The following is a 21201-nucleotide window of genomic DNA, read 5'->3' on the forward strand; positions in this document are numbered from 1 at the left end:
CTCTTCCTCGGTCTCTCGTCAGGCTCTACCTTGGGCTGGGGCATGAGCAACGACCATTGGTTTGGCTTGTAACTTCAACCAAGGTTGTTGTTTGATGCCCTTGGTGGAACATTCAAAGTGGATTTATTATCATTCGAGTATCTCTGATCCATAAATTGAGTTGATGTATACTAACTAGACGGTGCTAACGTGCCTACTCGACCGCAATGTCGACGGTCGGGCGCAGCTGCAAGCACTTGTCGAGCACCTTGTGGATGTTGTGCGATTGGAACGCCTCCAAGCGCGCATCGCGGCCAGCCAGCTCCTTGTTGTCGACGTGGACAAAGGCCTGTTCAGTCAAAATGTAGTCGAAGCGCGGCGCCCACTTGCGGCTCCCGAGACGCGCGGTCGTCGAGCAGTTGTCGACCATGTACGCGACGCCACGCGCGTGCATGTACGGGTTGAGCGAGTCGGTCGACTCGATCACCGACTCGTTGGCGACCTCCGAGTAGCAGTGGCCGTGGTCCAAGAGCACGTCGATCTGCGCCATCATCATGGCCACGTACGCACCGCTCGTAAACGGATCGAGCTGCGACGGCATACGCGCCGCGCGGACCTTCTCGCCGACCTTCCACGTGAACGTGCCGTCGAGCTTGCCCATGGGAAAGGAGTCATGGCGCGCGACCGCCATGTTGACCGACTTGATCTCGTTGCCAGACGCGACTTCGTCGTAGATCTCCTCGAGGATGTCGCGGCACGGGCCATAGGCTGCCACGTAGGCGTCTTCAAAGGTCGACTTGGCTTCGCCCGAGAACTGGTCGGCGACGGCCTTGATACCGTGGTGCGAAATGATGTTGTTGAGAGGACCGGTGATGCACTCGGCCGCATGGACGAACGCGTCTTCGGGCGACTTGCCCTGGCCCATGTAGCGGCGGAAGAGCGCCTCGATGAGACCGTGGACGCCGCCGAGGAGGATCCCGCGCTCGCCAAAAATGTCCGACTTGTACTCGTCCGTCAAGGTTGTATAGAACGAGTACGGCGAACCGAGCGCGACGCTCCAGCCGAGCGCGTGGTCGGTCGCGCGACCGTTGACGTCCTGGTGGATGGCGACGCTGGCGTTGATGCCGGCGCCGTTGACTTCCTTGCCTTGGACGTAGAGGCGGCGGACACTCGGGCCCATGCCCTTGGGCGCGACCATGACGACGTTGATATCCTTCGGGAACGACTCGTGCACCGTGTTGAGGTGGCCGAGGAGGTAGCCGTGCGAGAGGCCGAGCGTCGCGCCCTTCTTGAGCAATGGGAAGAAGGTCGGGTAGAGCGACACGCACGCCGCGTCACTCGTGAGAAGCAGCACCATGTCCGACTCGGCGATCACGTCGTACATTTCGCCGAGCGAATTCGAAGCCTCGGTAAAGCCCACCGCGCGCGCTTTCTCGGCCGAGCTCGAGTGGTTGCGGAGACCGACCTTGACGTTGATGCCAGTGCCTTCGAGCGAGTCGCGGAGGTTCTGGGCCTGCGCGGGACCCTGCGACCCCCAGCCAATGACGCCGATCTGCTTGACGCCTTCAAAGGCCTTGGGCAGCTGGCCAAAGAGGTGGCGGCCGCCGGGCAGGATGTGCTCGGTGCGGTCGGCCATTTCGACGGCTTGGATGTTGGTGGCAAAGGCCGTGGACGCGGCGAACGGCGAAGACATGATCCACGTCAAACGGCAAATTGAGATCTGATCGAATTGGAAACGATCTTGGCGCGATCGCGCAAACAGAGTATCCGGATACACACAATGCGCAAACGACCTCTATCCGGATAGCGATTCCCGCCACACCGCGAGCACGTTCTCTTGGCGAGGCTGGCCAAGCGCTCCCTACCTAGTGGCGAGTGTCGAAGCGTCTACGCCCAGCCAGGGCGTTCCAAGCAGCCGGACCGCTCGTTGCCGGCTGTGAATTTGCTGCCATTGAAGCGAACGCTTGCGTTGCGTCCAATGGAACGGAGCTACCCCGTGACTGCGTCTGGACGATCGAAAACGCTATATGTTTTTTCAATAGCAGTGCCATTGGCACTATTCATCCCGGGAACGCTAGCAACGCGCATATCGAAGAGGATCGCAGGTTGCTGAGCATCAAGCCATTGCCAAGACACGCTCGGGGTGCTGCTCAAAGAGACACATACCGGTATCGAAGGACAGACGCATCGAACGCTTGTGCCAAGGATACAATGCATACATTTATAGCTTGCATCGAGGCGCGTTGCAGCCCATTAGCTCTTGCATTGTAGAGCGAGCGTGATCACGCCCCACTGGTTTGGTGCAGATCGTGTCGTTTGCGACAGGTCGATGCCATCACGGGTGTTGCTGGCGCATACTACGCGGGCGAAAGGCGCGTGGGAGATGCTTGGACAAGGAGGTATCATCACAGGGACCTTTGTGCTGGACGGTGGCTCGACACAACAATCGTCGATCAGTGGGGCTTGGGTTGCCTTCGCGGTAGCGTCACGAAACCGGCCGGATGCAGCAGGAGCTATTGACAGCACCGGCACTCACGGTCTACAGGGCTGTAGGCTACCGCAGTTGTGCTGGTCGTTCTTTGAGTCGGGACACATTTTCGGATGTCCTTCCAGCGAGAGTTGGAAAAGTCGTGCCTGCAGCGTCGCAAAGAAGCAAGTATGCAACAACGTGGTTCCGATCAAGCCTCGACATTCGTTTGATCCTTAGGTCCTTGAATAAACGTTTCTGGACTGTGTACGCGCGGGTACGGTAGCCATGTTGGGAGCTGATATTCGCTCCCACGAGGCATGAGCGCGCGCAATTGCAGTTGCATTTGGCATCGCCCATCTGGCGTAGGAGAACCAAGGCGTCTGCGACTGGGATTCGTACATGCGAGCAAATACACATGCGTGGGTGTCGGCCATCATGCTCGCACCCATGGTATCTCTCACTGCGGCGGCACCTTCTCATGGTGCCTCTTGTCGAGTATGTCACAAACTCGCGCTGCATTCCTGCGATGCTTGCATTGCGCGACAAGCCCCCCAAGTCCCTTTTCCGTCACAACGTTACGACTGTACAGAGTCGTCGTTCAGATCCTGGTTCAGGCCTTGCGAGGTGGTAACAAGAGACGAGCTACGTGAAAATGCTTGTTGCAACTGCGCACGACTGATCGCACGGGTGACGCACCGTCATTGATGGGCGCCGTGGCTTGCAGCGACGGCGTACGTGGCACGCTCTCGTGTATGTATGAAACACACCAGCCAATCAAATCGCTTGCTTTTCACTGGGCTTTGTCACGCGAAAAAAGCGCGACCGCCTGGCCTCGGTAATTTCATCAACTTCAAGGACACGAACACGACATCTTCGGCGCGCTTGCGAGGGCTTCGGGTTTGTCTAACCGCCCGGCGAACGAACAAGGGCATGCGTGCGCACCACCAAGCTGGCTGCACTTGGCTGCGACGCCGCTTTGGACCGACGGTGGTCGGTGAACGTCCATGCACGGATAGCGGATGTCGCAATCCAAGTGAATATATATACATGTAAGAAACAGGGCGCATATTATAGGAATGGAACACCGAGAGCGCTGTCTCGCAGCTGTCGCCAGGTCGCGACCGTGTCTGGCGTGTGCCAGTCGTCGTCTTTTCGCCTCTCCCAACGGAATCCGATGATGACCGACGCCGCCGCCGAGTCGGACCTCGAGATCTCGTTCATCGCGAGCCCGACGTCGTCCGAGCCGTCGTTCTTTCGCCACGACGCGACGCCTCGGGCTTTCATCTACCCGACGTCGGCGCAGTACCAAGCGAGCGCGAACGCTCCGATTCGATCCAACAACTCGTCGCTCTTCTCGTCGTTCCAGTCCGAGACACCAGCGCAGGACGGGCCGTCGTCCAACTCGACGTCCACCTCGGACGATGCTTCGTTGAGCGCCGATTCCAATGTACTCTCGGGTGCTCTGCTCTCGGGCACCACCTCCGACGTCGTGCTCTCGGGCACTACCTCCGACGTCGTCGGGGCCACGACCTCGAACGCACCGTCGAGTACGACGTCAAGCGTTCCGACAACTGTCGACGGCAACCACGTTCTCTCAAGGCCGTCTGCAGACGTTGCGCAGCATGGCGTGTTCTCTAGCTCGACGTCAAGCTCGGACATGCCGCCGCCGCTCTCCGCGTCGTCGTCCCACATGTACTATGAGGAAGAGTCGGGGCGCCAGAGTCTCTTTTTACCAAAGCACAAGGAGACGATTTCCGAGCCGCTGCTCAACTCGAACTTTGAGCCAACGCTCCTCGCGGGACTGGAAGAGCCTTTCTTCAACTTTGATTTTGCGGGTGACGACGACAGCTCGGAAGCGTCGTTTAAGATGCCGCTGGTCGGTGGCGCGAGCGGCGACGAGTCGAGCCAGTCGGAGCAACACCCGACGTTCTACTACGACGACTCGTCGTACGAAGACAATGTCAATATCTGGGCGTCGCGCGTCTGGACGTCGCGGTCGGAAACCGAAGGCGAGCTCGAGTCGTACCTCCATGCGATGGAGCTCGCGCGCGTGCAGATGCAAAAGGCCGGGTCCACCAAGCCCGAGTCCGAGCCGTACGTGATGACGCCGATCGAAGAACACGCTGCGCGGTGCTCGCTCGAGGTTGAGGCGATGGACGACGGCCTCAAGCCGCCACCGTCGCCGCTCCGAACGCCGTTCCACGCGAATGGTCGCCCAAGCCGGAGCTTCGATGTCGGGCCCCAACTCGAACGACCACACGTCGTCCGTGTACAGCTCGTATTTGGCCCGCACCGCGTCGCCCGTCGACTTGCGCGCGCGGGAAAACGCCATTTTGTCGCCGTATCTGCAGCAAAAGCAGGCTGCGCAGACGCTGCAGTGGTTCGACGCGATCTTTTTGATGCCCCACGAAGCGCTTCGACACGCGCTGGTGCGCATTCGGCGGCTCATCTCGATCGACTACATTCCGTTCCACATGAGCTGGAAGGTCGACCTCTTCTTTGATTGGTTCGCCGAGTTTGCCCTTTTCGTCAAGACCGCGATCGAGATCAAGCGGACGGTCGTTGTGCCCCGGGTTGTCCAGCGCAAGCCGGCGCTCGCAACGAGCCTCGCGGTGACGATGGAGGGGTACGACGCGACGCTCGCGGTCCTCGACGCAATCAAGTACTTTCACAACCGGTCGTACGAAGAGGAAAGCGACGTGAGCAAGGCGGGGATGCTCTGGGCGACGTACTTACTTCAGCTCACAGAGTACCTCGGGACTGTCGAGCGGCTCGTGCTGGCCAACCTTGACAAGGACGAAGTCGACTTGAGCAGCGCACTCGCCGTGGCGTACACGCACCGAACGTACCTTGCCGAGCTCCAAAAGCCCATCGAAGAAGCGCTGAACGAACAAGCCAAGCGCGTCATGGTACCGTGGATGCTCGACGCGCGCCAGTTTGGTTTCAAAGGCGATTTGCAGCACTGGCAGTGGGGCTGGTTTAGCAAGTGGCTCTACGAGCACCGGTGGCGGCCCTACTACGAGACGCATGTCGAAGGCCTCTTGACGCGCATCGAGTTTGCTTCGACCACAAAAGGCTAAACCGTCTTTTTACCTAATTTACGCGTATATTTTCTACATCTCGGGCGCCATACTTGTATGCCTTTGTTTGCGACGCAGGGACTGCAATTTTTCGAGCTAAGCAAGCGGATGGGGCTGCCGTATCATGCTGGGCTGTACTAACTATGCTGAGTAGCAGGCATCAACTATGCATTCACGTAGGCGCTGGACGAACAAGACTGTCGAGACTGGGGTAGGCGTCGCGGCGGGTCAGAGAGAGGGATCACGATAATGGCGCTCTTCTCGTTGTGCTGCTGTCATCGGCGTCATGCACTGCTCTTCAACACTGTCGACGCACGAGGTCGTGTCTGGTTTCGACTCGAAAGGACCGCCGGGTCCACTCGTCCGGCGCCGCTGCGTAAGAAAAGACAACTTGTCTATTCTTTGACGCGACGTCGCGCTGCCTCTCAAAGTTGGTACGCCCTGCGAGACTCTTGTATTGGCTTTGAAAGTGGTGGCGTGGTGGCGTGCGATCTTGCCACGTCAGAAATGCAGTCGGGAAGGCGTTGCGAGCCCACGACGCGCCTCGAACGACCAAGGTGCGTCGACACCTCCAAGCCATTGGGTGCATAGCCAGAGAGAAGAGGGCAGTGGCCCCGCAGTCGGAAGGAAGCCGTGCAGGCCGTGCAGGATGGGTGCTGCGAGCGCGGGAAAATGGCGCGTGAATTTCGGATGTCGTGTCCTGATTTGAGGCGCACGTTCGAAAATCCAGGCGGCGGCGCGTTCCGTGTTTGGCGCGCGCGGATTGGCTAAAAAGACTGGCCGCGGGTTTTCGCGCTATTGGACCAATGAAACGCCTCGATTGAGTCTTTTTATCCAATGAAATGCCGTAAATGGCCCGCGGGCGTGCAGCGAGCGAGACTGGGCCAGCGTTGGCAACGGTAATTTAGGGCAAATTAGGACCATCGGAAGTTTTGCGGCCGAAGATGAGCGGACGGAAGCGGAATGAGGCGCAGATGGAGCTTCAGGAGCTCCGGCAGGACCTCAAGGAGCGCGACGATGGGGCCGAGGTCGCCGGCGCCGTCGCGGGTGGCCGCGGACGCCGGAAGAGCGCCAAGTACAACGTCTCGTACGATGCGCTTGCGGAAGATCTCTTTGAGGACCTCGACGACGACGACGACGTGGCGCCAACCAAGGCGGCGCGCGCGGCTGCGATGGCCTCGGAGATGAACACGATCCAGAAGGATTTCTGCCTGGACGTCATCTTGGGCCGGCGCGTCAACTCGCGCACGGGCGCGATCGAGTACCTCTGCAAGTTTGCCGGGCTCTCGCACTTGCACATGCGCTGGTTGACGTACGAAGAGGTCGAAGCGTTCTTTCCGATCGGCTACATTAAGCGCAACAAGGTCCAGCTCTACGACAAGAAGTGCGCCAAGGACGGGTACGCCGACACGGACGAAGTCGACGATCTCGACATTGGCAATGCGACCGTCGAGACGATCTTGAACCACGAGACAGGCGTGACGAACGAAGACGTCGAGAAGCGGCTCGACGAGCGCCGGGCCTCGATCGCGTACCCGCGCAAGTACCCGCGCGTCACGGACGTCTACTTGATCCAGAACAACGCCACTGTCATGGACCGCTGCGCTGGTATTCTGCGGCGGCTCATGGTCGACCCAGCAGCGGCCGAGTTCCTCGAGCCGGTCAATCTCAAGCAAGTGCCCGACTACTTGGATACGATCGCCAACCCCATGGACCTCGGCACGATCCAGACGCGCCTTGCCCGTGACAACTACTACGTCGGTTCGTCGAGCGTGCTCGCATGTGGCGCATCATCTAACGTATGGATGCATAGGTCCTTCCGCGTACGGCCTCTTGGTCTCGGACATCCGGCTCGTCTTTAATAACTGCATTGCGTTCAACGCCGACGACTCGGAGATCGTGGAGGCCGCCAAAGGTCTCTTGGCCGACTTTGAGAAGCTCTTCTTTGAATGGATCATCTGCCCGTCGGCATGGCAGCTTTTGCCGTTGACAGGCGACGCCGAAGAAGACGCTGAGATTCTCGCGCAGTTCCACGGCGAAGTCCACGACACGCGCGCGCTCAACTCGTGGGAGCCGTGGGAGCCGGGGTGCTCGGTCTGCAAGAGCGTCGACGGCGACGACGACGACGCGCTCCTTGTCTGCGACCGCTGCGACAATGAGATCCATCTCGCGTGCTTGGATCCGCCGCTCGAGGCGACGCCGGACGGCGAGTGGTTCTGTCCGTACTGTGAGCTTCGCATGACGTACGAGGCCATGGTGCTTCCGAAAGGCGACGAGGCCAGCGCGTCTGCGGCCCTCGCTTCGATCCCGCACGTGCTCACGGCCGCGATCGCCGTCGACACCAATTTTACACTGGACAGCGACGCGCGCACGGAGGACACGCGGCATCAGAGCACGCGGCTCTTTGGCAACAATACCATGTTCCTCGTGCAGTGGCGCGGTCTCTCAATCCGGTGCGCGACGTGGGAGCGGGCCCAGGACATTGGCGACGACGAGCAAATCGTGCGCTACTTCAAGGCCAACAAGGTCCCGACCGAGAAGGAGATTCTGCAGACGACGTGCCAGCTGCCGTGCTGCGGCAAGCACAACGCGGTCGTCAGCAGCGGGCCGACGAAGAGCAGCAACTGCGCCGCCGACCGGTTCTGCACGCTCGGCGCCGACCACGACGGCCCGTGCAGTCGCGAGTGGCACGTCGAGTCTGCGGACGCACCGTACGGCTCGGCCGAGTACCGCAACCTGAAGCAGATGGAGCAGATCAAGGCGCAGCTCTTCGCCTTCCACTGCCTTTTGCACAACCACGCGCCGGACCACACGGTGCTCAAAAAAGTGTGGCGCCGCCGCGCTGGCGTACGTGCTAAAGAAGGAACATTTCGCGTCGACGGCGCGGACCAAGGAAGACGACGCCGACTACTCGGATGCAGACGACTCGTCCGATGACGACGATGACGACGACGACGACGACGAGCGCGTCCCGATTCAGATGCCGGCGTACTCGCAGCTCTTCCAGTCGGCACCCGGCAGCAACGACAATGCTGATGATTCGAGCGACGAGGAAGACGACGAGGACGACGACACGAGCAAGCACGAAGCCGTCGACGATGTTGTGAGCTCGGTCCTCGCCGGCATGGTCGAGCACCTCGCGCTCGGGTATCCCATCACGCTCGAGGTGCCCAAGCCCAAGGTCAAGAAGGCACCGACGCAGATGATTGACCCGATGACGTTTAGCAACTTCAAGATGGACACGTTTGGGCCGCACCAGCGCTACACCGAGTACTTTGTGGCCGTGCCAAAGGCCGACGGCGGCCTCGGTATGCGTCTCGGCCTCTCGGACGACGGCTGCGCGCGCGTGCTCGGCTTCCAGCACCTCGCCAACGGCATGATGGGCGCGGCGGAAGCCACGGGCGTCATTGCACCCGGCGACATCCTCGTCGGCGTCAACAACCGGCAGACGGCGCAGCTACCCTTTACGAGCGTCGTGGCGCTCATCTCCGAGTCGAAGAGCTACGTGCTCTTTACTTTTCACACGCTCCGACCAGCCCACATCTTTCCGATGCCGTGCGCGCCCAAAACGATCGAGCGCCGCTTCATCACGCTGCCGCCGCAGGTCGACGAGAACGACTCACCGCTTTTGGGCACGACGCCACCGTCGCCGTACGTGCCGTTCTCGTATCTCTCGCTGCTGCCGGTGGTCCGTGTTTCGAACCCGCTTTTGCGCCCCAAGTCGCGTCCGGCACTGGAAAACTACGCGGCGCCGAATGGCCCCATGCAGCATGTGCTGGCAGGCATTATGAAGGGCACGCTGGACCCGCACGAGCATTTTGCAAGCTTTTTGCCGACGAAGCGCAAGGCGGTCGCGACGATTGCGGCGCCGACCGAGTTTGTCCCGTACGAGCAGTCGCCGACGTTCAAGGGCGGGCGCACGCTCCGCAGCTACCAGGTCGACGGCCTCAACTGGATGATCTCGTGCTGGAAGGCCAAGCGGTCGTGTCTCTTGGCCGACGAGATGGGTCTCGGCAAGACAGTCCAAGTTGTCTCGTTCATTGAGCATTTGCGCACCGAAGAGGACATTCGCGGTCCGTTCCTCATTGTCGTACCGCTCTCAACGCTGCAGCACTGGCGGCGCGAGGTCGTCCCATTCCCAACTTGGAGTTTGAAAAGTCTTATCTTCGTGTAGATTGAAGACTGGACCGACATGAATGTGTGCGTGTACCATGACGTCGGCGAGCGCAACAACAAGTACACGGGCAAGGACCTCCGCACGCTCATTCGATCGCTGACGTGGTACTACCCCAACATGCCGACGACCAAGAGCGTCTTCAAGTTCAACGTACTCCTCACAACGTTCGAGACGGTCCTCGCTGACTTTGAAGAGTTTGAGACGATCCATTGGCGCCTCGTCGCTGTCGACGAAGCGCACCGGCTCAAGAGCGCGGGGTCGCGCGTCCTCAAGCAGATGCGCGCGCTGAACGTCGATCGGAAGCTCCTCTTGACGGGCACGCCGCTCCAGAACAACACGCAGGAGCTCTGGGTGCTGCTCAACTTTCTGGAGCCCGTCATTTTCGACAGCATGGAGTCCTTCATCGAAAAGTACGGCCGGCTCCAGTCGCAGGAGCAGGTGACGGAGCTCCAGAAGATGATTGCGCCGTACCTACTGCGCCGCGTGAAGGAAGACGTCGAGAAGAGCATTCCGCCAAAGGAAGAGACCATCATCCAAGTCGAGCTCACGATGCTCCAGAAACAGTACTACCGCGCGATTTACGAGCGGAACCGGTCGTTCTTGTACCTCGGATCGAAAAACAGCCTCCCGACGCTCAACAACCTCCAGCTGCAGCTGCGCAAGTGCTGCAACCACCCGTTCTTGATCAAGGGCGTCGAAGAGCGCGAGCTCGAGTCGCTCGGTGTCTCGCCTGACCCGGCCGACATTATGAACATGACGATCCAGGCCAGCGGGAAGCTCGTGCTCGTGAGCAAGCTCCTACCGAAGCTCCGCGCCGAGGGCCACAAGGTGCTTATTTTCTCGCAGTTTATCCGGCAACTCGACCTCCTCGAGCGCTACTGCGAGCAAGAGCACATGCCATGCGAGCGCCTCGACGGCTCGACGAGCGGCAGCGCGCGCCAAGCGGCGATCGATCGCTTCTCCAAGAAGAACTCCAAGTCGTTTGTGTTTCTCCTCTCGACCAAGGCCGGCGGCGTCGGTATCAACTTGATTGCCGCCGACACGGTCATCATCTTTGACTCGGACTGGAACCCGCAAAACGACCTCCAAGCCCAGTCGCGCTGCCACCGCATTGGTCAGAAAAAGTCGGTCAAGATCTACCGGCTCGTGACGCGCAACACGTATGAGAGCCAGATGTTTGACCGCGCGTCGCGGAAGCTGGGCCTCGAGCACGCGGTGCTGGGTACCGGGTCGTTTAGCGAAGCGCATGCGATCGAGCGCCCGTCGGCCGAAGTGCTCGTCGAGCTCCTCAAGAAGGGCGCGTACGGCCTCTTGGACGACGACGACGACGCGTCGAAATCGTTTGTCGAGCGGGACATTGAGACCATCTTGAAGGAGAACACGCGGGTCGTGACGAACGAGGTCGCCAAGGACGAGGACGAGGCAGCGAGTGCGTCGGCCCCGAAGAAGAAGACTGGCATTGTGTTTGACCGATCGTCGTTTTTGCCGAAGGCTCGACCGCCGACGTGAACGACCCGCATTTTTGGGAAAAGTGCTCGCGCAAGGCCAAATCTCGATTGAGATGCTGAGCCTCAAGCTCGACGACGGCTCGGCGCTCGCGTCGCGCCAGACCAAAGCCAAGTTTATGACCAACCTCGGCCACGCGATGGACCGCATTGTGGCCGACACGAGCCGCGGCGGCAGCACCAAGGACGTCTGGGACAAGCGGTCGTCCGGCCACGAGTACGACATTGCAATCGCCGTGCTCCAAAAGATCCTCAAGCTCAAGGACGCGTTCAACACTGACCAGCGCAAGGTGGCCGAAGCGTACATGGAGTCGCTCGTCAAGTCCCGCGTCCGCAGCTGCCGCGCGACGCCGGCCGCACCGGTGGCGGCACCAACCAGCAGCCGACGAAAGAGCCTCGGCGGCAAGAAGTCCGAGTCGACGACGCTCAAGCGGCAAATGCCGGCGGGTCCGATCGTCGAGCTTCCGAGCGGCGATATTTGCGCGCTCTGTGGCGACGGCGGCCTCATTCTGCTCTGCGACGGTCCGTGCCACCGGTCGTTCCATATGGAGTGCGTCGGTCTCAAGGCCGAGCCGTCGGGCGCCAAGTGGCTTTGCCCCGACTGCACGGCTGGCAAGCACATGTGCATGTGTTGCGGCAAGGTTGGCAAAATGGGCGCTGAGAACGGCGTGACGCAGTGCTCGATGGCCAAGTGCGGTCGCTTTTACCACACGACGTGCGTCCTGGAGCACGCCAAGGTCGAGTGGGTCGGGAAGAAGCGGTTCCGGTGCCCGAGCCACTATTGCCACGGCTGCACCAAGACGAAGAAGAAGTCGCCGGTCGTGAGCTGCGCCCACTGCGCGCAGGCGTTTCACGAGTCGTGCATGCGCGGTATGCGCATCCTCCGGCTGTCTACGACCATGATGATCTGCTCGGAGCACCTTTCGGACGACCGCGGCGCGATCGTCGAAGGCGTCAGCGATGACGACGACGACCACTCGGTCCAAGACGACGACGACGACGAAGACGCACCGATCGCGCGGTCGGCCAAGAAGCGCGGTCGCCGTGCGAGCGTTGAAGTGGTCGCTGTCGACGACGACGACGACGACGACAAGCCGCTCGCCAAGAAGGTCAAGCGCGGCGCCAAGGCCAAGGCCAAGCGCAAGCGGTTCTACAACGAAGCCGATGCGCTCCTCGCCGACGAAGACGATTACGAGAAAGAGGCCGAGAGCGACAACAGCGACGACGAGGCGCCGAGTGGCCGTCGGACGCGGCGAAGCAAGAAGAAACAGCAGCTCATTTAACCTTTCCACTAGTACGACCCATTGACAACCCAAAGCGACTCTACCTTTTCATCGAGTGCCAACTTCATTTGGCCCGCGTTACTGGACCAGCAGTCGTTCCCGGCCGAGAAAGGGGTCCAGCTCGCCTGCACGTGGTAGAAGAGTCCCAGCGACTATCGATTACTGAGCTATCCCCTGGTTCGACCCTATTCCACCACCACCAGTCAAAGCAGCTATCAAAGTGGGTTTTAGCCGGCGCAAGAGGGACCAACGCGACGCGATATGCACTGGAATTCACACAACGTAGTAGCATCCACCGAATCTACTCGTCGTCGGACGAGTCGGAGCCAAAGAGGTCGCTGGCGTTGGCCGTGGTCGCTGGCGCCGCCTTCTCGCCCGCGTCGTCATCCGAGTCGGAACCAAACAAATCGTCTTCGTCGTCGACAGAGGCCTTCTTCTGTCGCTTCTCCACGAGTTTCTTCATCTTCGAGTTGCGGTTCTGCATGTCGGCGATCGAGAGGCTCGGGCCCGCGGCCTCGTCGTCGCTGTTGTCGCTGTTGTCGCTGTGGTCGCTCTTGTCGCCGTCGGTCTTTTTGCGCTTCTTGCTGCCCTTCTTGGGCGCGGCGGCCTTTTGCTTCTCCTCCGTCTCGCGCGTCTTCCACGTTGCGTTGGCCGCACGCAAACGCTCTTCGTTCTGACGCAAGACCGCCATCTTGCGCTCCTCGGCAGCGTTCAAGCGCGCGCGCTCGGCCGCCTCTTTCTCGAGACGCTCCTCTTCGTCGCGGAGCATGAGGCGGCGGCGCTGCTCGGCCTCGGCCTTGCGCTTCTCTTCCCGCTGGCGCTCAAACTCGAGATGGTACGACGCCTTGTCGAGCGTCTCGGCGCAAAACCGCGCGTGGTCCTTGACCTTCTCCAAGTCGTACGCCGGCGCCTTCTTCGTGTCGGTCGCGAGCATCTGGAAGATGCGCATGGCCCGCTGGAGGTCCGAGATAGCGCGTTGGACGTCGGCTAGCGTCCGGTGGCTCTGCAGCGCTGCCTTGGTGTTGCTGGCGTCGCCATCACCGAGGGCAAAGACAGCAAACTCTTCTTGGGCAAGACCAAGGTTGTACCACAACCGCGCGTCGCCCGGCATCAAGTGCAGCCCTTTCGTCAAGGCTGCAATGCACTCAAGGTGGCGCTTCGCCTCGTAGTAGGCCTTGGCGAGGTACAAGAGGACTTGGATGTCTTGGCCGTTGTAGTGCTTGGTCAAACACACTTGGTAGAGCTGGATCGCTTCGTCGTAGCGCTCTTCGGCCATGTAGATGTGGGCGAGGTTGATCCACGCATCCGGCATGTCGGGGCACGCCTGGCGCACCTCGGCAAAGATCATCTTGGCCTTGTCCAGATGACCCTTCTCGGCCACCATGATGCCAATGCCGTTGGCCGCATGCACGTTGAACGGGTGGCTCTGCAGCGTGCGCTTGTAGTACGTCTCGCTCAGCGCCATGTTCTTCATGTATCGGCCGCGCTCGCCAATGTTGCTCATAAAGATGTTGCCCATCGCCAGGAACGAGTACGGATCGTTCTTGAGGTTCGCGCCGTTCTCGAGCTTGATGCCAAGCACCGTCTCGTACTTTTCTGCGCCAAATTCCACTCGCGGCGCTGGTAGTGCATGTTGCCTTGGAGCAGCGCCGCGTTCGCGCACGTCGGGTCCCGCGCCAGCGTCTCCTCAAGCAGCCGGACGGCCTCGTCAAAGCGGCCTTGGTCGCGCTTGAGCAGCGCGAGGCGCAGCGACGCGTCGTGGTAGCCCGGGAACGTGGCCACAATGTCGTCGTACAGCGCGGTGCTCACGGCCAAGTCGCCGCAGCGCTCGTAGACCAGCGCCATGTTGTAGAGGACCGTGATGTTGTCTTCGTTGACCGCTGGCAGCGGCGCGGTCGCCTCGATGCCAAGCGCACGGCGGTAGCACGCGAGCGATGCGTCGAAATCGCCCACACGCATGTGGAGCGACCCGAGGTTCACAAAGAGCTCCATGGGCACACGCTCGTTGGAGGTTTCGAGCACTTTTTCAGCCGCCAAGAACGACGAAATCGCCGCGAGCTGGTCCGTGCGCTCGTCCGAGACGTGGAGGATGTCGGCGACGCCAATGAGCGCGTTGACGTTGCCCGGGTCAATGTCCGCCACGCGGCGGTAGTGCGCAATCGCGTCCGTCTTGCGGTTCGTCTTGCTGTAGACGTGCGCGAGAAAGAGGAGGACGTCCGTGTTGTCCGGGTACGCCTTGAGCGTCTTCTCGAGGTACGCAGTGGCCTTATCGAGCTGGTTTTGCTGGTAGTACATTTGGGCGAGGCCCAGCCACGGCGACGCCAGCGTCGGCATGAGCTGACTCGCCTTGAAGTAGTACCCATACGCGTCCGCGTACTTGCCTTCGGCGTGGCGGCCGCGGCCCATGAGGTAGCAGCTCTCGGCGCGAAGCTCTTTCGTCAGCGTGTTGTGGTACGCGTTGGCCGCGAGGGCAAACATCTGGTCGTACATCTTGCGGCTGACGCTGACGCCGCTGCGCGTGCGGCCGCTGTACGGCACGTCGATTACGAGCGTGTTTTTTGCCGCGTCGATGGCGACGACGTAGCAAAAGAACTTGCTCCCGAGGCTAATGAGATGCCCGGGCGCCAAGTCGGTCGAGAGATCGTGCGACGTGACCACGGTCGACGAACCGCGCTCGACCGCCGCCGTGCCTGGCAGCGGCGACCACTGCAAGAAGTAGTGGTTGGCCAAGTGGTTCAAGACGGACGGGTGCGTCTTGTCGAGCGCGTGCGCGTGGTGCACCATCGTCATGAAGCGCGAGCCTAGAGGGTATGAGCCGTGGGCGCGATGCGAAAAGGGCGGGCAACCTTCGTTCTGCATGTTGCGCGCGCGCTCGCTCGGGCTGAGCGTCGCGAGCTGCCAGATCGCGTTGGCCATCATCGCATCGACGTAGCTATCGTCGAGCTTGGCCGCGTACTTCATGACCGCGCGCGCCTTGTCGACGCAGCCCATCTGGTAACAACAGTACGCAAACGCCATGCGCATGCGCGCAGCTTGGGGTGACTGCGGGTGCAGCGCGATCGCGTCGTAGTAGAGCTTTTTCGCTTCGGTAAACTTGCGCTTGCGCACTTGAAGGAGCGCGGTCGCGAGGATCGCCGAGAGGTTCTCGGGTTGCACCTGGAGAACGGTCCGGAGGAAGCGCTCGGCGCGCTCGTCCTCGCCTTTGGCCATAAACATGAGCGCTTTGCCTGTCAGCGTCGTGATGCACTGCGGATCGATGCGATCGGCCTTCTGGAAGAGCGCGGCCGCCTTCTGCGATGGAACCTCGCGCTTCCGGTCGTCGTCCTCCTTCCACATCGTGTTGATGTGGTGGCACGCCCATGCGTTGAGGATCTTGAGTCGGCTCATGCGCGCGGCCTCGTCGTGGTAGATCTCGTCGGCGTCCGACATGGTGGCCTGGTCAAAGATCTGCTCGAACTGGGCGACCTTGCCCTGCAGGTAGTACTCGACGGCAAAGTTGAGCCAGACCTCCAGCGGCGCGATCTCGGCGCGGAGGATCTCCATGATGTCGTTGGCGTCTTCCGGCAGCTCGTCCGAGAACATCTCGACGATCTCATCGCTCTTGTGGACCGGGATGAGCAGCGACTTGCGGGCGGCCATGCTGCTGCGGCTCGGTCGCTCAAAGCCAACTCCGACCAAACAATGGGTCTCTCAAACTCGATGGGACCTCCCACATCGGATACAATGCAAACCAATATAAAACAGTGTTTGAAACACTGTTTGGAATGCAGTGTGTCAGACACTTTCTCTGTGCTGGGAGCTCGTGGTCGAGTTCTGGGAAGATAACGTGAAGCACACATAAGTCGCCTGCTTCATGCCGTGCGTGTGGGTCGAGAGAGTTGAGCTCGACATGGCTGCCGTGGGCTTCCTTGGTATGTCACGAGGCCCAGCCTTTTCGTCGCCTTTGCGCCATTGAAGCTTGTTCAGCATCAGCTCCGAGCGCCGACGGCCAAACACGCATGTAGTACGCGGCTCCATGAAGCTCTAAAGCAGCGAGAAGCTTCGAGTGGTTGCCGCTAGAGACTGCGGCGAATGTTTGCTGGCTGCCCCTACATGGAACGATACCTAGTGTTTGACAGTTTGTCGTGGTACCCTAACCACGCGAGCGTTTCGCCCGTTTCATCGCCTAGGGCCATTTCGGGACGTTGCATCCACAGGACAAGAACAACAGATTCCGTCGTTGACTCCACGTGTCGTTCTGGGATCGACGTATCAGTCGCTGTAAAGTGTTGTCAGCTTCTTTGGCATATAGGCTATCGGCGCACCGTTGCGCGTTTGTTGTCACCGACGAAAACATCGTCGAGGGTCATGCAACGGGAGAATGACTTCATTCCACGCTTCAAGGACCCGTGAATCTATCATTTCAAACGATGGGAAAATTTCACATTCAGATTCCAGAGATTTCGAAACGTGTACTGTACCTGCATCCAACAAGTACTACTTCGGAGAAGGCTCCGCAGTCTGCCCAGCCCCAGCGTCTTATGCACGCACGAGTCAACATCTCGTGGCGACACCCTCACACGGAGCAGCACCACCCGTCGCACACACCGGCAGTCAGTTATCGAGGTACATCGCTCGCACCTTCGAGCCATCGCTTCGCCCACGTTACCACGCTCGGCTTCCGTCGTTTTGTTGGAAACTAAAGCAACGAGCTGCGTTCGCTCACCCGCTACTTGATGTCAAGGGACTACTGGTTTGTTTGCTGGGTCTGGCTTGGCCACCGTCCGAAAGGGAGGGACCCAGCGGGAGTCGCGAACCCAGATCGAGCGTCAACTCGAACACATCGACGCAACCACCCTTCTTGCCACAGCAGCCGCGCTTTCCTGGTACAGTGGACTCGTACTTCTCACTACTGTACGCCTCGTAAAGAGTACCGTGCGGGTGTAAACAAGCATGCTCTCGCACGCATGGATCACTCGGGTGCGGGTGACGCTACCCTAGCGACTCGTTGTATGAATAGGACGACGCAACTGCTCTCACTGACAAGGGTTCAGTGTTTGCGAGCGAATTCCCAAGAAGGGCATCCAAGAATACCTTAATTCGCTCCGGCTGAAGGCAGTAATCACACAAGATCCTGCCGCAAGCAGTTACGAGTTCATCCGGAAATCCGGATAGCACAGAAAGGCAACCACCGGTGGTGCAGCAGTTGCATTTTGGCACATGACCGACGACCGGGTCCTGGCGGCGCCGACAGCGACGCTCGAGACGAGCGACGTCCTCCTCTACGTCGCTTGCCTCGTCGTCTTTGTCATTGTGCTCGACGCGTTCCTGCACTCGCTCGAGCACACGTTCAAGCGCCATCGCAAGTACGCCGAGATGCTGCACAAGACGACCCAAGGTACCATGTACATGCATGTAGCACATGCCTTCATGGGCCACGTGTACTAGAGCTCATGATTGTCGGTCTCATCTACCTCATGGTCAAGTTCTGCCTCTACGTTGGGCTCGTGGCCAAAGGCGGCATTGCGTACCAGGCCATGGACGCGGCCGACATCCTCGTCTTCTTCCTCGCGATCGCACTTGTGCTTCAAGCCATCGTCATCTTTATGCGCCTACGCCGATCGAACAAGAAAATGGACAAGATCTCGATCATTTCGGCCCGGGACTTGGTCGCAGAAGCCGAGGCCAAGCAGTCGGCGTACGCGTCGCATTGGAACAAGCTCATGCGCACGGTCGTCTCCAACCGGTACGAGGAGCGCATGCACATGAAGATCCTGGGGCACTTTTTCCTCAAGACGTACGAGCTCCCCAAGATCTTTTCCTTCCCCAAGTACATCCGCGAAGTCCAAGACAGCCAAATTGCGCACTTGATTGAGATTGACGTGACGGTCTGGCTCGTTCTCTTTGGCATTTACGCTGCGTTTTTTGCGTGCACGGGCGAGCTCGTGACGCACAGCGCGTACCAAGCGTCCAAGGAAGCACGGATGTCGGTCTTTGCCGGTTTTGGCCTCTCGCTTTCGCTAGCAATGCTGCTTCTGCTCGTCTACCTGCGCTACCTCGTGCAGCTGCTCATGGGCCACGCGTTTGCTACCAATATGCGATCGTCCATCACCGTCGACGAGGCCCTCGACATGCGCGAGTTTGTCAACCTCAAGCGTGCGATGGAGCCCGTGATTCGCGAGGTCGACATGTCCATGCGCGTTTTCATTGCTCATCGCGATGCGTAGGAAGAGCGCGAGCAGACACAGACAATACAAGACGCACTCGATCAAATGCAGCGCGTCGAAGAAGAATTGACGAGCCCCGAGATGATCCACGCGCAGCACCACGGCGCGGCGTGGCTGGCCCACGACCTCTTGCTGCAGGTGTTGCGGTCCGCAATGCGCCGCCTGCGCGGCTTGAAACCCAACATCAAGAAGAACACGCTTTCGGCCAAACTCACGGCGACGGGCGGCGGCAATTTCACGCTGCCGTACTTTTCGCACAAGTTGGTGCACTTTTTCATGCAGCTCTTCCTCATCATCAACGGCTTCTACTTGGCGCTGCTGCTCAACTGCGTCATGTACATGGGCGGGTCGTCGATTAGCAATGCGTTCCGTATCGTCGGGCTTGCGCTCCCGCTCCTCTTCAACGCGGTCGTGCTAGCGCCCAAGATTGTCCGGCAGTTCTCGCTCGTCTCGGGCACGTGGCGGGTCGAGCCGAAGAAGCTCGCGCGGGTCATCGAGCACGTGTTCGAAGTCAATTCGCTGACGGATCAAATGGTCAAGCAGATCGTGCACCACTTACACCGCACGGGCCAGCACATTCGGGACGTCGAGAACGCACTCGCGCGCGCGGATGCGGTTGACGACGACGCAGGCGACGGCTTTATCCACACCGAAGTGCTCCGCGACACGCTCAAGCAGTTTGGCTTTGCGTTCTCGCGCCATAAGTTTCACACGTTTGTGCGGCTCCGATTTGCGACCAAAGGCAAGACGATCCGGTACCAAGATCTGATGAAGTTGCTGCCCCCGACGATGCAGCGGTCGCGTTTGTTCACGCCAACTGCACTCAAAACGGCAACACCGACGAGGGTGATGACATGGTTGAACGTCGAAGCGCCGAGGTACCAGTCTAAGACATGGGGCTTGCAAGCGTTTGGATTTTTTCGATTTTGAATGTGGTTGTTGTCATGGCTACACCGCTACACCGACACCACAGAGCTACCAACCCAACCCCTTTTGTCGCCGATGGGTGGTATGCCAGAGGCCGACTTCGCACATCGCACTCGGTCGCCCTTTTACCGCATACCTATATCACCAAGACCAGGGCCAAGACCAACACCAAGACCGAGAACGTGTGGTTACCATCCAAATGGTAGGCCAGATTGTATATTTCTCAAGTTTAGTAGTACGAAATTGGAGATTCGGCAATGAAATATGCTCGTAGACAAACCATCGAATGATGGCGAGCTGCATCGTTCTGCTGGCGCAGCCGCTGCTGCGAGGCAGCACCTCAGCACCGGTCAACTCAGGTCACGAAGGACTCATCTTTGTCCACTGTGTGGACGAGCTGACTCGAAAGGTCGTCGCAGCCGACGGGTTCTTCACGACGCGCATTGAAATGCGAGATTTGACGGGGCGCAACGAGAGGGATATGCCGCAGCCCCGTCAAATCTTCCATTGCGATCCGCGTCGTGTACAAGCCGTCGGCCGCGACGACCTTCCGAGTGACCTCGTCCACAAAGTGGACAAGATGAGTCCTTCGTGACTTGAGTTGACCGGTGCAGGGGTGCTGCCTGGCAGCAACGGCTGCGCCAGCAGAACGATGCAGCTGGGCATCATTTGATGGTCTGTCTACGAGCATATTTGTATGAGTCAATCGCACGAGCAAGCAGCATTTTCGCCGATAGTTGAGCTTGCGCGAACCGTTGCACCTTTCTCGCTGACGACGGCCCGAACAGGCGCCCATCGTTGGTGCGCTTTGTCCTGGATACATGCGCATGAGCCTTCGTATGTGGAAAGACTGCAAGGTACTTATAGGCCGGGCTCGTCGCGGGCTCTTGCGGGACAACCGTAGCGTGATCGAGAGCGGCCCGAGGTGAATTCGCCCTAACGCCTGCGGATGAGGATCATTGCGTCACCACTCATGGGCCTACTCGCGCTGCAAGTGGCGGTTGATCTTGCGTCGAAGGACAGCCACTCTACACGAGATTCACGCATGAGCAAAGCATGAAGAAAGCACGAGACTACTTGGCTGCGGGATCATTCACGCTGAAGATCTTGAGCAGACGGTTCCACTCCGTGCGCTCCTTGAACGCCGCTACGAGATCGTCCGCGGTCTGGGCGATCTTGATCGCGAGGTTGGATGTCGCGGATTGGGAAGTTGAGCGTTGTGCGCCGGGGTCGGCCGTGGCTTGCCGGTCCGTGGCCGCTTGCATGGCCGTTGGGCGATCTTCATCGTCGCTCTCGTCCGTCTCGCCGTCGAACTTGCGGCGGCCGATGACCTTCAATGCGTCTTGGATCATATTCACCTTGATCGGTTGCCCGATCGCTGTCTGAAGCTTCTGGAGCACCTCGATGTCGACTGATGCTCCGGGCGGCGCCTTCACCGCTGCCTTGCCCTTGCCGGCCATCGCCTTGGTCATCTTGCCAGTCGGCCAAATCCAGAATGAAAAAGATCGCCCTCTGATTCTCTAACAATGCATAAAGGAGAAATATGCGTTACCACAGTTCTTCACCACAGCGTA

The 21201-nt window shown here is 59.8% G+C and overlaps 7 protein-coding genes across 7 annotated transcripts; 4 read left to right on the forward strand and 3 right to left on the reverse strand.

Annotated features, from left to right (window-relative positions):
* Positions 1-114: 114 nt before the first annotated feature.
* Positions 115-1698, reverse strand: SPRG_14440 (hypothetical protein). Its single transcript, XM_012353584.1, has one exon. The coding sequence runs from the start codon at positions 1670-1672 to the stop codon at positions 194-196; it is 1479 nt and encodes a 492-aa protein (XP_012208974.1). The 5' UTR covers positions 1673-1698; the 3' UTR covers positions 115-193.
* A 1928-nt stretch (positions 1699-3626) lies between these two features.
* Positions 3627-5529, forward strand: SPRG_14441 (hypothetical protein; the record flags this gene model as incomplete). The annotated part of the gene is made up of 2 exons (XM_012353585.1): positions 3627-4645; positions 4725-5529. 2 exons carry the CDS (start codon positions 3627-3629, stop codon positions 5527-5529), a joined length of 1824 nt encoding a protein of 607 aa, XP_012208975.1.
* Positions 5530-6454: 925 nt separating this feature from the next.
* Positions 6455-11215, forward strand: SPRG_14442 (hypothetical protein; the record flags this gene model as incomplete). The annotated part of the gene is made up of 4 exons (XM_012353586.1): positions 6455-7290; positions 7343-8376; positions 8423-9655; positions 9704-11215. Exons 1-4 carry the CDS (start codon positions 6474-6476, stop codon positions 11213-11215), a joined length of 4596 nt encoding a protein of 1531 aa, XP_012208976.1. The 5' UTR covers positions 6455-6473.
* A 52-nt stretch (positions 11216-11267) lies between these two features.
* Positions 11268-12494, forward strand: SPRG_14443 (hypothetical protein; the record flags this gene model as incomplete). The annotated part of the gene is made up of 1 exon (XM_012353587.1): positions 11268-12494. The coding sequence occupies one exon, from the start codon at positions 11268-11270 to the stop codon at positions 12492-12494; it is 1227 nt and encodes a 408-aa protein (XP_012208977.1).
* A 220-nt stretch (positions 12495-12714) lies between these two features.
* On the reverse strand, positions 12715-16133 carry SPRG_14444 (hypothetical protein; the record flags this gene model as incomplete). The annotated part of the gene is made up of 3 exons (XM_012353588.1): positions 12715-14131; positions 14158-15295; positions 15341-16133. The coding sequence occupies 3 exons, from the start codon at positions 16131-16133 to the stop codon at positions 12796-12798; spliced, it is 3267 nt and encodes a 1088-aa protein (XP_012208978.1). The 3' UTR covers positions 12715-12795.
* A 1551-nt stretch (positions 16134-17684) lies between these two features.
* Positions 17685-19590, forward strand: SPRG_14445 (hypothetical protein; the record flags this gene model as incomplete). Its single annotated transcript, XM_012353589.1, has 4 exons — positions 17685-17871; positions 17922-18655; positions 18701-19546; positions 19579-19590. Exons 1-4 carry the CDS (start codon positions 17694-17696, stop codon positions 19588-19590), a joined length of 1770 nt encoding a protein of 589 aa, XP_012208979.1. The 5' UTR covers positions 17685-17693.
* A 1016-nt stretch (positions 19591-20606) lies between these two features.
* On the reverse strand, positions 20607-21099 carry SPRG_14446 (hypothetical protein; the record flags this gene model as incomplete). The annotated part of the gene is made up of 2 exons (XM_012353590.1): positions 20607-20655; positions 20705-21099. The coding sequence occupies 2 exons, from the start codon at positions 21097-21099 to the stop codon at positions 20607-20609; spliced, it is 444 nt and encodes a 147-aa protein (XP_012208980.1).
* Between the last annotated feature and the right edge of the window lie 102 nt (positions 21100-21201).

Source organism: Saprolegnia parasitica, assembly GCF_000151545.1.
Source record: "Saprolegnia parasitica CBS 223.65 unplaced genomic scaffold supercont2.128, whole genome shotgun sequence".
Lineage (NCBI taxonomy): Eukaryota > Oomycota > Saprolegniomycetes > Saprolegniales > Saprolegniaceae > Saprolegnia > Saprolegnia parasitica.